The sequence below is a fragment of the Grampus griseus genome, assembly GCF_964374135.1.
Source record: "Grampus griseus genome assembly, chromosome: 20".
Lineage (NCBI taxonomy): Eukaryota > Metazoa > Chordata > Mammalia > Artiodactyla > Delphinidae > Grampus > Grampus griseus.
The window spans coordinates 12,671,330-12,688,444 of NC_139014.1; the positions used below are offsets into that span (position 1 = coordinate 12,671,330).

The 17,115-nt window shown below is 49.4% G+C and overlaps 1 protein-coding gene across 2 annotated transcripts; it reads left to right on the top strand.

The window, feature by feature from the left end:
* The first annotated feature begins 3,464 nt into the window (after positions 1 to 3,464).
* On the top strand, positions 3,465 to 11,332 carry FN3KRP (fructosamine 3 kinase related protein). 2 transcript variants are annotated; one of them, XM_082679613.1, is made up of 6 exons: positions 3,465 to 3,628; positions 7,542 to 7,693; positions 8,058 to 8,149; positions 9,113 to 9,195; positions 9,862 to 9,984; positions 10,207 to 11,332. In XM_082679613.1, exons 1-6 carry the CDS (start codon positions 3,488 to 3,490, stop codon positions 10,543 to 10,545), a joined length of 930 nt encoding a protein of 309 aa, XP_082535739.1. In that variant the 5' UTR covers positions 3,465 to 3,487; the 3' UTR covers positions 10,546 to 11,332. The 2 variants fall into 2 exon arrangements, with proteins under 2 accessions (XP_082535739.1, XP_082535740.1); XM_082679614.1 differs by having other exon boundaries at positions 3,490 to 3,551.
* Positions 11,333 to 17,115: the final 5,783 nt, after the last annotated feature.

Here is a 17,115-nt window from a genome sequence, read left to right on the forward strand (position 1 = left end):
TGGTTTGTCAACAAAAAAATTAATCAATAACCGATCTAAAGAGGAAATAGAGAATTCTAATCGAGCCAACCTGAGGATTATAATCTGGGAGAGAGTCTTTAAGAAATCTCTGAGGACTGTTCCACCTGTTAGAAGTTGAAGGCACAGTCAGATACATTTTTGAGACAAAGGATCATACATCAAAATGACACACTAAAAAAAAAAAAAAAAAAAAAAAAATGACACACTGAAATTTTACATAAACATTACCAAAGATATATAGTCCAGATCTGCATGTACAGGCAAGCAGTAGGTCACTATGATCCCTTACAGAATTAGGAAGGAAAAATTAATCTTCTAAGGAGTTACATTGCTGGCGTCAGAAGTAGAAAAGAATTGATATTTACAGTCAAGCAGGCATTCCCACCTTTGAGGAGGTCTGGTTAATGTGTAATGCAGATGCACATTACAGAGGGCCCAGTATGGGCAGGAAGTATGTTATGCTTAAATTTTCTTGTCCTGGGACTTCCCTGGAGATCCAGTGGTTAAGACTTCACCTTCCAATGCAGAGGGTGTGGGTTTGCTCTCTTGTAAGGGAGCTAAGATCCCACATGCTTCGTGGCCAAAAAACCAAAACGTAGAAAACAGAAGCAGGGACTTCCCCGGTCGTCCATCTGCCTTCCAATGCAGGGGACGCGGGTTTGATCCCTCGTCGGGGAACTAAGATCCCACATGCCACAGGGCAACTAAGCCCGCGCGCAGCAAGTACTGAGCCCACGCGCTCTGGAGCCTGCGTGCCACAACTAGAGAGAGGCTGGCGCCGCAAGGAAAGATCCCACGTGCCTCAACTAAGACCTGACACAGCCAAAAATAAGTAAATTTTTTAAAAAAGTAAAAAAAAAAAAAAAAAAAGAAGCAATATTGTAACAAATTCAATAAAGAATTTAAAAATGGTCCACATAAAAAAAAATTTTTTTTTCTTGTCCTGTCTTGAAACATAAATTTTATTCCCTCAGGTTCTTTATAGAATCTGCTTAGTCACTTTTGTTAGTTTCTTCTTCCCTGTAGATATTTTCAAGCTTGGCTCTTATTTCCTTGGTCATAGTAGGCACAGTTATATGGCATTAAGTGGGCCTGAAAATGCCAGCACCTGAGTTTATCCACTGTCTGTTGTGTTGACCATATGGCACCTTGCTCCCTAGTATGCTTGGTGTATTGGTCCACTTGGGCTGCCAAAACAAAATTCCACAGACTGGGTGCTTAAACAACAGAAATCTATTTTCTTATAGATCTAGAGGCTGGAGGTCAGGGTGCCAGCAGCATTGGTTCAGAGTAGAGCTCTCCTGATGGTTTGCAGGCAGCCACCTTTCCCCCGTGTGTGCGTGAGGAGAGATTTGGGGCTAATGTTCCTTGCTATGTTGTCAGCTCTCCAATGCTTTTTAGATGTATTTAAACTGTTTTAATCAGCATTTCTAGTTATTTTCAGCAGGAAGGTTGGTCCAAACTATCCGCAAACTATCTGCTCTTATTCCTTAAATCTTCAACCTTCAAAGCTTCAATTATTCATTCTTTCATTGTTTTAGCACATTCTTAGTGAATGTCCGTGACATGACTGGCATTGTGCATCATGCTAAGTACGCATCGAGAAACAATGGGGAATGTGATGGTCAATTTTATGTGTCAGTTTGGCTGGGGCATGGTGCCCAGATATTTGGCATCAAACATTATTCTGGATGTTTCTGTGAGGGTGTTTTCTAGATGAGATTAACATTTAAATCAGTGGACTGGTGGGTGGACCTCATCCATTCAGCTGAAGGCCTGCAGAGAACAAACACTGTCCTCCCCTGAGGGAGAGGGAATTCTGCCAACAGAACTCTGCCCTGGGCTTCCTGCTTCTGGCCTACCCTGCAGATTTTGGTCTTGCCCCTCCACGATTGTGTGAGCCCTGTTAACCTAAAAAATAAAACACCCTGTAGTTTTACCAGCAAAATGGGTTTACTCAGGAACAGCAAAGAATTGCAATTCAGGACAAGCTGGCTACCGCAAAAGCCACAGACAAATCCAACAAAGAAAGGAAAAGAACGTTAGAAGGAAGAAGCTGGAGGAGCAGTTTTGGGTTTTCTTTTTTTAAAAAATTTATCTATTTTGGCTGTGCTGGGTCTTTGTTGCGGTGCACGGGCTTCTCTAGCTGCAGTGCGCGGGCTCTCAGTTCCCCCACCAGGGATCAATCCCTGGCCCCCTGCATTGGGGGAGCATGGAGTCTTAACTACTGGACCACCAGGGAAGTCCCTGGAGGGGTTGTTTTGAACTAAAGTCCATTGGAGGAAAGTGAGAGTTGAAAGTGATGACTGGTTTTCATTGGCTGAGTAGCTTGGGTAATTGATTTCTTGTGGGAGATACAAAGAACACCTTTCTTGTTGAGGCCTGTAATTGAGGATTCTTTCCCCTTGATGATTCTTCCTTTTGGGATCTGTAATCAACAGTTTTTCCTGTTATTGACCCTGAGCGGCCACAGGGCAGAGGCACTTGGTGACACGTCTTTACCTTCAGGCTGTGTCTGAGTGGACAGGGTGAGAGCTCTCCCTTTTGGCCTTCCCACTCCATTTAAAACAGGTTTCCCTTTATTAGTTTTCACAGCCATTTCCTTAAAATAAATCTCTCTCTATATACACACACTCTGTTGGTTCGATTTCTCTGGAGAATGCTGACTAACGCGGGGAGCCGTGGACAAAGAATGCTGCCTGCCATATTAGTAAACAAAAGACGTTGAGGCCATCAAGCCCTCAGCCACTGCAGCCATCCCCGACTGTGCACCCTGAGGAATTCAGAATGGAGAACACACGACACTGGCCCTAGATAGTTAGGGTGCGTATCAAAGGAACGATTTCACTAAGCTCAGACTGTCGCATCTTCTCATAAACGGAAAAGTACTAAATTCATTTACTTGAGATGTCTGGGTTTTTTTAATTAGCAGTAATCTTTTGATGTTTGACTATCTGTTTTTTTTGTTTGTTTTTGAAAAAAACTCCTTTACATTCTTGCTCTTCCCTTTCCTCTTCTAAACAGTCCCTCAGAGCCATCTGAGAGGCTATCTCACCAGCTTAAGTCCTCAGTAATGCCCCCAATAAAACATAACTCTCAGTGGACGAGGGGGCTGGAACAGGGGGTGTGCCCCAGGCCAGGACGGGCCACACAAGGTTAACGGCAGGTCACAGGTAAGGTCCGGGGAAAGGCCAGGGCGTTCCCGTAGCGAGGAGAACCACCAGGGTCTCGGGGTGGTTGGGAGTACAAGGCGGCCCCGCCCCCACCTCCCGTCGACCCTCCCCTCCCCCATCCCCGCGCGCTCCCGCGGCCAGGTCCCGCCCCTTCTTTTCCCTCCCCCAATCCCTCCCGCGCTCCCACGGCCAGGTCCCGCCCTCCCGCCCCTCACCCAATCCCCACGCGTCCTCACGGCGTCGCGGCGTCTGCGTGCGGTCTGAGGCGGGTACGTGGCCCGGGCGCGGGCGACATGGAGGAGCTGCTGAAACGGGAGTTGGGCTGCGGCTCCGTCAAGGCCACGGGTCACTCGGGGGGTGGGTGCATTAGCCAGGGCCGGAGCTACGACACGGACAGAGGACGAGTGTTTGTGAAAGTGAACCCCAAGGCGGAGGTCAGGGCTGCCGCGGGCGGGGGAAGTGGGCGGGGGACTGTGGTCCCGGGTCCGTGTCCGGGTTCGGCGTCGGGAGCCGGTCCAGGTCCGCGGGCGGGGCCGTCCGAGCCCGGGTCTAAGGGCCGCGGAGGCGCTCGGTGACCCTTCTTTTTGTCAGGCTGGCCTGGCGTTTTGGGGGGTCCGCGGTTCAGCCCTGCGGCCTCTCGAACCTCAGGGAGGTCGGCGCGGGTCCAGGCCCGTCCGGCGTGTGCCCCACCGCCGCGTGGATGCTGTGGGTGGCTTTCACGCGGCCCAGGTGGCCGCTGCCTTGAGAAAATTCATTGTTTGGCGAGTTTTGAACAAGGACAGGTAGTAGAAGTCCCTTGTCCTGGGGTTTATTTGAACTTGCAGAGATCAAAACCCTTTCTGAATACTGAAAGTAATGTAGCCTTCGTCTGCTGGGCGGCTGTAAACACTGGGCGGCTTTAAACACGAACATGTATATTTTTGGGTCTGGAGGCCGGACGTCCAAGATGGTGGTGAGGCTTCCTTCCCTGGTGTGGAGACCACTTCTGACTGTGTCCTTATGTGGCAGAAGGGGGAGGAGAGCTCTCTGGGGTCTCTTATAGGGGCTCTAATCCCCTCATGAGGGTTCCACTCCTTTGGCTTGGTCACTTCCCAAGGCCCCGCCTCCTAACACCGTCGCCTTGGGGGTTAGGTTTCAACCTCTGAATTTTCGGGGAACACAAACGTTCAGCTCCTTTCGGCTGTCTCTCCGTTCTGTTTGTATCTGAACGTTTTCTCAAGGGTTCCTGTCTAAAATAGGTGAGCCTCCCTGCTGAAGTTGACTTACCCCGGGGCGTTGATGTCACTTGTTTGTGCACTTTGGGTGGGTCATGCTTGTAGTGTTAGCTGGGAGGCCCTGGATGGCTCCAGTAGGCAAGGAGCAGGACTGGACAATGCCTTGTTTCAGATAGGGCTGAAGGTGCTGACCCCAGTACTAAGTCCTACGTGTTACACACCCTCAGCACTTTTATCCTCTCTTTGGAAATCATATTGCAGAATCCCATCTTCAGTGGTGTGGGATGATCTCTTTCTGAAACGATGCTGTTCTCTCAAGACCAGCCTTCGACTCTGTTCTACAGAGGTTGGCTGCGTGTCATCCTGTACATCCCTTTTATAGGAATTTGACAACTAATGGTTCTTGAAGTTGCTCTTTTACATTGGTTTCCCCCAGTCAGTACTAATGTAGTGGAGGTGTCCTTCCTTACTTTCCACCACAGGCCTTCTCTGGGTTCTTTTTCTCTTATGTGGCTCCATCCTTTTCACAGCTGTATTTCCACTTTCATTAGTGTTTGTAATAATTCAGAACTTGGTGTAGATTACAGGGAAGCAAATACTTTCTGATGATTAAAATGGAATCTCTCAGTAGTGCTTTTTAAACATTGTTCTGCTACTGCTATTTCTTCTGGTTCTTGCTTTTTATTGTCATCAGAGTCCATTTTCTTTTTGCTAATCTTCACATAAGTTCCTTCTAATCCTTTGGTAGATAGTTTCAAACATGTCTCTTTCTAGTTTGCTTGGGAATATACTGTGTGAGTTATGCAGATGTACTGCCCATAGCGGAAACATTTGCTGATTGATTGGAAAAAAGGACTGTCTTTATGCTTTGCCCTTTAGGAGGTGAAAATGTCTTCTTCCAGACTTCTAAGAGAAGACTACATAGCTGCTTTTTTGTTTTCCTTCTCACTCTCTGCTGGAATGACCTGGTCTAAGTTTTTTCTCTTGATTATGCTTATCTGTCCTTTGCATGCTTGAGTAGTTGGCTTTCTCTCATGCTCCTCCCTTAAGTTCTGGATCTTTTGTAGCCCTGCACCCCAGCTAATGCTTACTTTGCCCTTGTCCCATTCTGGAGGAGCAGTGTTCTTAGGGTTAGACACTTAGGACCACATGGTAGTGGACATTTCTGTGAGGGAGCCTTGCCTCTAGCTGTGTTCATAGATCCTTCTTCACCTCTCCCTACATTTTTTTTTTAGTTAAAAAAATTTGGACCTCCCTGGTGGTCCATTATTTAAGACTCCGCACTTCCAATGCAGGGGGCATGGGTTCAATCTCTGGGTAGGGAAGTTCCACATGCAGTGTGGCGTGACCAAAAAAAAAAAAAAATTTATCCTTTCCGGGGCTTCGCTGGTGGTGCAGTGGTTGAGAGTCCGCCTGCTGATGCAGGGGACATGGGTTGATGCCCCGGTCCGGGAAGATCCCACATGCCGCGGAGCGGCTGGGCCCGTGAGCCATGGCCGCTGAGCCTGCGCGTCAGGAGCCTGTGCTCCGCAATGGGAGAGGCCACAACAGTGAGAGGCCCGTGTACCGCAAAAAAAAAAAAAAAAAAAAAAGAAATTTATCCTTTCCTTTACGCTGCACAACCAGTGCTGTAGTACAAAGTATAGCCAGGGCCCAGCAGTGTTCCTTCGTCTTCAGAGAATGCTCTGAAAATTCTCCTCAAGACACAGTTCTTGTTTTCCTCCTCAGGAACTTTAGCTCTCCAAAGTAGTATAATAATAATGTTTGTAAAGTGTTTAGAATGGCCTGTGTAACTGTTAGCTGCTAACTCAGTTAATTACGGCAGCAAGCCTATGAAATTGGTACTGTTATTAACCCCATTTTACAGATGAGGAAACCAAGGTCACAGAGTTAGTAACTATGAGAAGTAGAAGTAGAAGAATGTCCATGGCAACACTGTTCGTAGTGACCCCAAACTGGAAGCAGTGTCCTTCATCAGTAGACTGGACAAACACGTTTTAGAACATTTGCACAGCAAGCTCTACACAGCAGAGAGAATAAGCTCTGACTGTTGATGCACCAGCGTAACAAATGCAGTGTGGAATGAAGAGGCCTGGCCATCTGCCTCTGTGGAGATGACAAAGCAGACAGACAAATGTGCGGGTGGGGTGGCAGTGGCTGGGAGGAGAGGAATGCCGGGTGGCCGTCACGTGGCTGTGCTGACTTTGGGAGAATTAGAGGTGGATGCTTCTGAGCTGTGCAGTTTTCTTCATATACGTCTGTAGAAATTTTACTTTAAAAAAAAAGATACTTTAAAGGGGAGGAATTACTTAGCCTGGTAAGTTAGGGAAGATTTCTCTGAGAAATCAAAACTGGTGTTAAGTTGAAATCTGAAGCATGACGGGGAAGGGGCTGACTTGGCAAAAGAAGGGGGAGGGGTGTTCCAAGCAGAGGTGACATGGCGTGTGGAAGTCCCCAGGCTGGAGGAGGCCAGGGATCTCTGGGGAACTTAGAGAAGGCTGTAATCCAGGAGCGCAAGGAGTGTGTGTGCCCGCCTGTCAGTGTGGAGGTGGAGCCCGGGTCGGGGCCCAGATGAGGGGGGGATGTGGGCAGGGCCAGGCCCTGTGGGGCTGTCATGAGGGAAGTGGGGTGACAGCTGGGGGTATGTTCCAGGGTGGGATTTGCCTTCCAAAAGCAGGAACAAGGACTTTTGGACTGGAAATGGGAAAGGTGGTGGAGATGAGGTGGTTTCCAGTGCCGGGTAGGAGATGCCATAGGACTTGGTGGTCCATTCGGGTGAGAAGTGATGCCAGCTTCCTGGCACACGGAGATGGGGGCCGCCTGTGCCTGAAGGCCCCCTGGGACAGGACTGTGGTTGAGGTACTGGTTACACAGTCCAGCTCTGCACCAGGCATACGTTCCTCTCTTTGGAGAGACTGGGATCAATGACAGCATAAACACATACAAGACTAGAAAGTACAATCCCTCTAATTCCTGTGCAGCTTCAGAACATGTAATCTGCTCTACTGAAAAGTGGAAAAGCTGTCTGTTCTATTGAGTCTGCAGTCAGCCTTGGTTGTGGTGCTGGAGAAAACATGTCTACACAGAGCCTTGCTCTTCCTCCTTCTTCCCTCCCCGGTTGTTTCTCTGACAGGCCAAAAGGATGTTTGAAGGTGAGATGGCAAGTTTAACTGCCATCCTAAAGACAGGCACAGTGAAGGTGCCCAAACCCATCAAGGTCCTCGATGCCCCTGGAGGTGGCAGCATGCTGGTGATGGAGCATTTGGACATGCGGTATCTGAGCAGGTTCGTTTGCTTCACCTTCACCTCTGGGTGCCTTTGTTCTTTCTCTGAGTGGGAAGCTTGCATTTGGGGGTATAATTTTGCGGGATGTGATAGAAGGAACCCGTGACCCGGCACATCCTGGGTTCTGCAGAATGAGCAGCATGTACTCTGTGGGCCAAAAGCAAACAGGAGAGGAATTTCAGGGTGAGATGCTGACAAATGACTTGGCTGCAGACTCAGATGAGGCCCTCCATCTTCCACTTGCTTCACCAGAACAGACTCGTACCCTTACTGTCTCACCTACTTTGTGTGGCCTGAGACCTTTCAAATGGAGGTGGGTCCCCATTTGTACCATGAGTTTAGTGGCTGTCTTTTGTTTTTACAGTCATGCTGCAAAGCTTGGAACCCAGCTGGCAGATCTACACCTAGATAACAAGAGGCTTGGAGAGACTCTCCAGAAGGAGGCTGGCACAGTGGGTATGGCTGTGGGCCCGAGGGACCCACCCCAGAGGAAGACATCTGGCCAGTATGGGTGTGTGGGTGGAGTTGTGCTGCCACTGTGTACAGTCAGACCTGTGTTGCTGCCACAGGAAAGGAATGTAAACCCCAAGGCTGCATGTTTGGGATGCAGTGAACACAGTGAATACAATTAGTGTATTGTCTCGAAAATGCATTTGAAAGACAGGAAATATTCCCTGAACTCAAAATCCTATCATATTACGGTTCCTTTGACCTCTCACTCCCCAGAAGAAAGCCTGTCAAAGTTTCTCTGGCTTACCATACCGTGCCTTTTCTTCTAGGAACAATCACATGTGAGACTCAGGACGATAGCCCTCACGTCTGACCTTTTTAGGGCTTACTGTGGTGGTAGCACTGAGGGTGTCTTCCAGGATTTTCATCCTTTGACGTTTGATAATCCATGTGTAGCCCATATGGTTACTCTGCTAGGCAGAGTAGCAGACACACCAGGAACAGACGACCAAGAACCTACTGTGTTAGACAGACAGACGGCCTCATCCCTTCCACTTACATGTAGTTCAGTTCTTCTGGATTTGCTTTGAGTTTAGGGAGCTGCAGAGGATGAGATCATTTACAAGTACAGCAGTTTATCTTTCATAAGTGGCAAATGCTAAACTGGCCACTGAAAGCTGTCCTTTCCTGATGGGTTATGGGGTGGATTTTCCCTCCTTTTTTGGAGACAGTGTAGTCACTCCTCTGAGCATCCTCTGGTGCCTATCCTGGGAAGGAGTGGGTATTCTGGATTGTTGACTCTGATGAGACAGGCTCTGTTCCTGAGTCCCGGAGCCCAGGGCCCTTGTTTGGATGAGGACACGAGGTGGAGAAAGGCACGCTGAGGCCTCAGAGCTTCTCTGAGCTCCCAGAGCTGGCCCCGAGGGAGCGAGGGGACTCTCATCTCTCTCGTTTCATTTTGCTTGCAAGGGAAAGGAGGTGGGCAAGTGGAGCGGCCCTTTGTGGACCAGTTTGGCTTTGACGTGGTGACGTGCTGCGGGTACCTCCCCCAGGTGAGTGACACCACCATTTTGCCTGCATTTCCCAGTCAGGGCAGCCGTTCAGAAACAGCTGCGGAAAGCACACCCTCTCTGTTTTTTGGTGAAATTTGGTAAAAGGTCTTTGCTCCTTTTTTTTCTTTGCTAATTTTAAGCAATGTATATAAGGAGTATCCACCTCACATGCTAGGTAAGCTCAGAGGAGCAGAGAAGGACCAGCAAGTTAGGATGCTGGATTTCAAGGTGGGTGAAAATTAGGAAGTTAAACCGCGTTTTATTTTAAGTAGGAGACTCTCTAAGGTAGCTTAATGAAAAGGGATTGTAACTTTGAGTTTTATGATTTTGTGGTTGGCTGCCCTGGGGATTTCAGCCTGGGGAGCCATACTCGGGCTGAGTGGGTAAGATGGCGGCCTTGCCCTCCGAGGATAGGCAGGTAGCTGCTTGGGAGGGGAGCACTGAGTATCCCACGGGGCACAGTCCACACTGTTCAGATCTTGAGATGTGTGGGAGGCTGTGGGAGGTTGTCCGGGAACCTGCCGGTCCCAGCACGTCCTCCAGACCCCCAGGCTGCCTGGTCAGCTCCACCCCTTTACACTGGTCCCTGCAGTGGCGCCTCTGGGGACCAGCCTGCTCCGCCTTTGCTCTGGCGCTTTCCTCTGAGCTCTGCTGTCAACCACACAGGTGAACGACTGGCAGAGGGACTGGGTCACATTCTATGCCCGGCAGCGCATTCAGCCTCAGATGGACCTGCTGGAACAGGGGTCTGGGGACAGGGAGGCCCGTGAGCTCTGGGCTGCTCTGCAGGTGAGTGTCGCCCCTCCCAGCCTGTGCCCATCATGCCCTGCAGGCCTAATGGGAAGGCGCTGCAGCTGGTGCAGCCACCTGGGCCTGGATGGGAGGTGGGCATGTCTGTGCACCTGTGCACTGATCAGGCCCTGCTTGGGCACTGGGAGCCACACTCAGAAAAGCCTCTGTGTCCCTCCTGTGTGCATCGGTCACTTTGCTAAGGCTTCATTTCCCCTGCAGTTAAAGATCCCTGACCTGTTCCATGATCTGGACATCGTCCCAGCCCTGCTCCACGGAGACCTCTGGGGAGGAAACGTGGCGGAGGATTCCTCTGGGCCCATCATTTTTGACCCAGCTTCCTTCTATGGCCACTCGGAGTATGAGCTGGCGATAGCCGGCATGTTTGGGGGCTTCAGTGGCTCCTTTTACTCCGCCTACCACAGCAAAGTCCCCAAGGCCCCAGACTTCGAGAAGCGCCTTAAGCTGTATCAGCTCTTCCACTACTTGAACCACTGGAATCACTTTGGATCAGGGTACAGAGGGTCCTCCCTCAGCATCATGAGGAATCTCATCAAATGAGAGAGGGAGGGAGGCCTGAGGTCGGGTTACCAGATCCTAACCTGACGCCTGTGGCCAGCCTCTGGTTCCTCCTCAGCCTCTTCTTCAGGGATTCTTCCCATTTCTTCACACCCTGGAGTAGCTTCAAACCAACTTTCCAAGCCTTGTAAAGTACGTGACATCTCAGAATAAAGGTTTTATCACCCTAAAGTGAGACTTCATAGCTGGATAAAACTGCACTAGAAATTGGATGTGAACCAAGGGACCAATGGAGGGCGGGCTGCGTCCAACCCGCAGCTGCCCCGAAGGTAAAGAAGGGAGGTAGCCAGAGTGCCAGGTGCTGCCACCAAGGGCACCTTCCCACCGGCTCCCCGTCTCCTCTCCAGGAGAGGAGAGGGGAGGCCTACTGTCCGGGGTAATGCTTCTTGGTGGGTCAGACTTGGGTCTAGACGTGAAGGCGTCGTCTAGGAGCGCCTCCTGATGATCAGTCCTAAACCCAGCACATTCTCCTTCCTTTCTGTGCCGCCCCTGGACCTGCCGCAGGCGGAGCAGGTCTGGACGCATTCTGGGAGTGACCAAACTGCTCGCCTCAGTGTCCCTGGTCGATTTAGGAGCCAGGGAACTGCTGTTAGCAGCCCGTCAACTGCCGATTTCTAAAGCTTGTGAGTTGTCGTTCATTTGCATCGTAGAAACCAGCACTAAACCAGTGGTTTCCCTCCTTCAGTCTTGCAGTGGTGAGAAATGTTCACGAATGGCATTGATGCTAACAAGTCCCTTTATGTAAAGATTTGAATAAACTTTCAGTGGTTTCAGTGATGCCTGAGAGTGTTTATTTCCCTTGTTTAAATCATAATTCAATATTTATCGGAGCTGTTTGCCAGGAAGCCTTTGTAATATATTCTGAAAATAAATAGGTACAACTGTTGTTTCTTAACACTTTTTCTTGGCTTTGATCAGTAAGAGAATAGCTCAGAGCTTCCAGATAAGGACAGATGCAGGTGTGGCCTGAGGACTTGTTGCTACACACGACCTCAGGTCCAGTTAACTGCTGTTCTTCTCACCCTGTGAGATTTGGTTAACAGTAAAGGGAGGTTGAAGATAACTATCAAATTGCATTTCAGGGAAGAAGCCAGTTGGTGGCCCCTACTAGCTCTGGCTCAGGGCTTGGAGGATGCGGGTGTTAGAGAGGACAGTGTTTCATGAGGTGGGTCCGATAGGGTGCGTACACGTTTGCCTCTCATCTTTTTGTTCCTGTTTACAGGTCAGGGCCCCTCAGTGGAAATCAGAAGCAGAACTGATGCCTTCAGAGTTTGTTTTTTGTGGGACGGGAGAGAGGACTGTGACTTTTTTTTATCACTTTAATGATTACCCTTTTTAAACTCTCAGTTATTGATGTTTCTTCATTGCAGTGGCGGCAGTGGCATAAAAAATAAATAAAATTTCTCCATGCGCAAAGTGTGTCTGATTGACGAAAGATGACACAGGAAGGATGTATTTCAGTTGGAGGAAATTTCTCACTGTGCTCGGGGGCTGAGGTTGCCCCAGCAGGACACCTGCCGTGAAACTTCCAAGCCCAGCCTGGGCCAGGAGGCATGTTGGGGAGAAACCTGTCCCCCACAAATCTCTCAGCAGGTATCCCTGGTCCCCCCTTCCCTTCCTGGGGCCCCGGCCCTGGGCTGAGGAATCCCACCAGGTGAATGGGGGGGGGCCTATGCCTGGGGGCTGTGTCAGGTGCAGGGAGCGGCTGCTTCTGCCCCATGGTGGCCCCCGCCATGTCAGCCCAGCATTACCAGGGACTAGAGCCAAGGCCAGAGCTTTCCTGGAGTGCCACATCTTAGGTAGGCCGCCAGTGAGTGCAGTCAAGGCAGAGATATCGGGGAGTACCTCAGAGGTATGGCAGGCACTCAAGCGACAATTTTATGGTGTTTCCCCGCTTTTGTGATGGCGCAGTATCAGCTTTTTTTTTTTTTTTTTTTTTTGGCTGTGCCGGGCAGCATGCAGGATCTTAGTTCCCTGACCAGGGATCAAACCCATGCCCACTGCAGTGGAAGCGCAGAGTCTTAACCACTGGATGCCAGGGAAGTCCCCTCTGTCAGCTTTTTAAACTGCAGTTTGCTGCGATTGCTTATTCTAAAATATCTACTTTTATATATAATTTTGTATTCATAAGTATATATATTCCTATATAAAGGGTTGCCAAAATTGTATAAACCTCAGGCCCAAAGGCCACTGGACCCCCAAGAGTTGCTGTTTGTGGAGTGTTCTGTTCCCTGAAGGCCCCTCTGTGCATCTGAGGATAAGCTGGCACAAATGGATTGGGGAATATTGTCCCCATGTCCTCTCACATTCCCCCTCCTTCAAATCTAACTTACTGCTTCCGAAACACCAGGAAATCGTATAATTGGTGGCGTCCAGAACAGACTGAGGCGAGACCTAGAAGGCTGTCTTGGGAGTGAAGTGTGTATCTTCAGGGCTTGGGTTTTGAGATCGCTCTCAGGCTCATTGTAGGTTTGTGGCTCAGACCACCAGCTGAGACGACAGAGGGAATTCTCGTGAAAGAGGGTCTGACCGAAGTGGGTGCCCCGACTGTAAAAAAAAAAAAAAAAAAAAAAAAAAGCTGGGGTTCTGACAGGGTTCCGTCTTGCTGTGCAAAGTCCCACTCGGGTGGTTCAGCAGCTGTGGAGGCCACAGGCCACCACTGTGCTGTCTTGAGCTTCATGTCTGCAGGGCAGTGTCAGAAAGACACTTGTAAACTGTTGGGACTGTGTTATGGGATGATGTTAATGGGCTGGATTCTGTTTGGGATTCAGAGGGAATCTGGGAAATTATAGCCAAAATCAGGGAGGAAAATGCACATTTTGGAAAGTTCAGTTTGCTTCAGAGAGCAGTGCACCCAACCCCTGGAAGAAGGTGCCAGTTTGCTCCAAACAGACATGAATCTAGCAAACCTTTGCCCTGCATCACACAGGACTACGTGTCTATGGCATCCTAGTTGAGGGGTCAGGAACCCATCCTAGTGAATGGTCTTAGAAGCCTGGAGACCTTCCACCTCAGGTATCATGGAAACCATGCTGTACTAGGGGCTGTGGGACCAGTACAAGAGGCGAGTCTTAAGTGAGTTATGTGAGTTTTGAATCCATTCCTAAAGTGGGCCCAGCAGAAGACCTAAATAGACATTTTTCCAAAGAAGACACACAGATGGACAACATGAAAAGATGCTCACCATGGCTAATTATTAGAGAAATGCCAATCAAAACTACAGTGAAGTACGACCTCACGCCAGTCAGAATGGCCATCATTAAAAGTCTATAAATAAATTCTGGAGAGGGTGTGGAGAAAAAGGAACCCTCCTACACCATTGGTGGGAATGCAAATTGGTGCAGCCACTATGGAGAACAGTATGGAGTTTCCCTAAAAAAACTAAAAATAGCACTTCCCTGGTGGTCCAGTGGTTAAGAATCCACCTTCCAATGCAGGGGACACGGGTTCAATCCCTGGTTGCGGAACTAAGATCCCACATGCCAAGGAGCAACTAAACCTGCGCACCGTAGCTAGAGAGAAGCCCACAACAAAGAGCCTGCGTGCCGCAACGAAGACCCAGCACAGTCAAAATTAAAAAAAAAAAAGGAAAAAACCCATGATTTTCAACCAGGAGCAATTTAAAAACAAAAAAAAAAACCTAAAAATAGAGTTACCATATGATCTAGCAACCCCATTCCTATCATATATCTGGAAAAGGTGAAAACTCTAATTCAAAAAGATACATGTGGGGCTTCCCTGATGGTGCAGTGGTTAAGAATCCGCCTGCCAAGTCAGGGGACATAGGTTTGTGCCCTGGTCCGGGAAGATCCCACATGCCACAGAGCAACTAAGCCCGTGAGCCACAACTACTGAGCCTGCACTCTGGAGCCCGCGAGCCACAACTACTGAGCCCACGTGCTACAACTACTGAAGCCTGCATGCCTAGAGCCTGTGCTCCGCCACAAGAGAAGCCACTGCAATGAGAAGCCCGCACACCGCAATTAAGAGTAGCCCCAGCTCGATGCAACTAGAGAAAGCCTACGCACAGCAACGAAGACACAACACAGCCAAAAATAAAATAAATTTATATATAAAAAAAGAAGATACATGCACCCCAGTGTTCATAGCAGCACTATTTACAATAGCCGAGACATGGAAGCAACCTAAACGTCCATCGACAGATGAATGGATAAAGAAGATGTGGTATATATATACAATGAAATACTACTCTGCCATAAAAAATAATGAAATAATGCCCTTTGCAGCAACATGGATGGACCTAGAGATTATCATACTTAAGTAAATCAGACAGAGAAAGACAAATACCATATGATATCACTTACATGTGGAATCTAAAATATGACATAAATGAACTTATTTATGAAACAGAAACAGACACAAAAAACAAACTTATGGTTACCACAGGGGAAAGCGGGTAGGGGAAGTATAAATTAGAAATTTGGGATTACAGATACAAACAACTATATATAAAACAGATAAACAAGAACCTACTGTATAGCACAGGGAACTATATTCAATATCTTGTAATAAACCATAATGGAAAAGAATATGAAAAAAATATATAAATGTATAACTGAATCACCTTGCTATACAGAAATTAACACAACATTGTAAATCAACTATACTTCAATAAAATAAATTAAAAAAAATAAAAAATAAAGTGGGCCCAGGTAACAACACCCTTGGGCTTGTTGGAGATGAACTAGCTCCCTGGCGAGAGCCCTGCCAGTAAACACTGCTCAGCATGTCTAGAGCCTGTCTCCCAGGGTGAGGGGTGGGGGGCAGCTTCCTCTGTCCTCCTCATCTTCTCCCAGTGAAATTGCTTCCAAAAGCTCCTTGTGTGAGAACTTGCCTCCCGGCTGGGGTTTCCTCTTGGGCAGAAGTGTGCGGATATCCTGGAAATTGTTCAGAAACAGCGATCAGAGATCAGGGTGGTGGGGGACTGTGGTGGGCATGGAACAGCCACCCCATCACAGCTGACTCTGAATTCCTAAGAGGTGGAAGAATACCCTTCCCTTTCCCAGAGTCTGTGTGAGGGGCATGAACGCAGTATGCTTATGGTGAAGGCCAGGATGGTGGGCTAGCCTTGACACCTGGACCACGACCACCGGCCCTGCTGGCAGCCAGGCCTTAGGATCCCAACCCCTGCCCCAGCTGCCTGATTTCAGAACGAGCTGTTGTGATGGCCCTGGGGCTGTGCCCACAGCTGCCTTCCTGGTGCCCCTTTTCTGAGCAGCATTACACCCTCCCCACCCTCCTGAGACTCCCCCCACACGGAGCAATGGGACACATTTGGCCATGGGCTGTATTTCCCTTCTCGGTGCCACTGGACTTGGTATTCACCATAAGGGTCTGAGTGAGCAGGAGAGTCGCTCCTCTGCACAGTGACCCCAGTACCTTGGCTGGTTCTACCACCCCAATTCACACCCCCAGATACATTTCCTGAGAACTCCTGCAATAGCTACCTGAGTTTTAGCTACAGTTGGGGCTGAGAGGTGCCGTCTGCACCTTTGCAGCCATCATTCTGGTTCTTGGGGAACCAGGAGACTGGCCGTAGTGGGGAAGGGGCTGCTTGGATGTGTCTGAGTCACATCTCCCAGTTAAGCCTCCTACCACAAACCAAAACTCAAATGCAGGCTTGGGAGGAGGGTGGGCTGGTTTGCGAAGTCAGAGTTCTCTCCTAGGCATGTGTCTTCATGCTGAGGATTCTGCCCTTGGACCCAGGGCTGCCCAGATGGGAGCTGGGAGGCCTGGGGAGCAGCCCCAAGTGCCTGGGTTCGGGACCAGTAAGATGGTGTGCCCCTGCCCGGCTGCCACCCAGCATGTTCAGACCCTGCTTGGGCAAACCGTGGCCACAGCCCAGAATGGGGCTCAGTCAAGACCAGCGTCTCCTGCAAGAAAGGGCAGGAAGGGGCAGAAGGGTGGAGCTCACGGGCACCTGACCCTGGCAGCTTTGGGACTGGGTTTAGACCAAAGATTTGGAATTCCGAGAAAACAGAGAAAACAGGATGGAAATCATAAGGAAAAAGCTGAAAAAGCTGAAGGCAACTTCCCGGGGTTGGAGGACCCAAGTTTCCATCCTGAAATGGCCCACCTGTCCTGCCCAGAGGAGACTCATCTTGGGCACTTCCCTGGGGAATTGTCACATACCGGCCACAAAGAGAGGATCCAAAAGCCTCCAGAGAGAGAATAGTTTCCACGCAGAGAATAAGAATCCAACTGGTTTCCAGCTTCTCAACAGCACGGGAGCTGGAAGGTGAGGCCACAGAGCCATCTCAGTGATGCAAGAACAGCCTGGAATTCCATATCCAGCAGGACTGCCCATCGAGAATAAAGATGTCTGCAGAAGTGCGAGAGCTTGTCTTTACTGTCACGGATCCCTTTTGGGGATGCAATAGGAGCTTGGGCTTCGCCAGACTGAGAGGGAGAGCTGGGAGGAGGGAGACTTGCGGGGGTCAGACCCTTCTTACAGATGCCAAGCAGTCTCCTGCCCACCTGCTCTCGGCCATGCATGTGTACATGCCTTTGAACACATGTGTGTGTACAAAC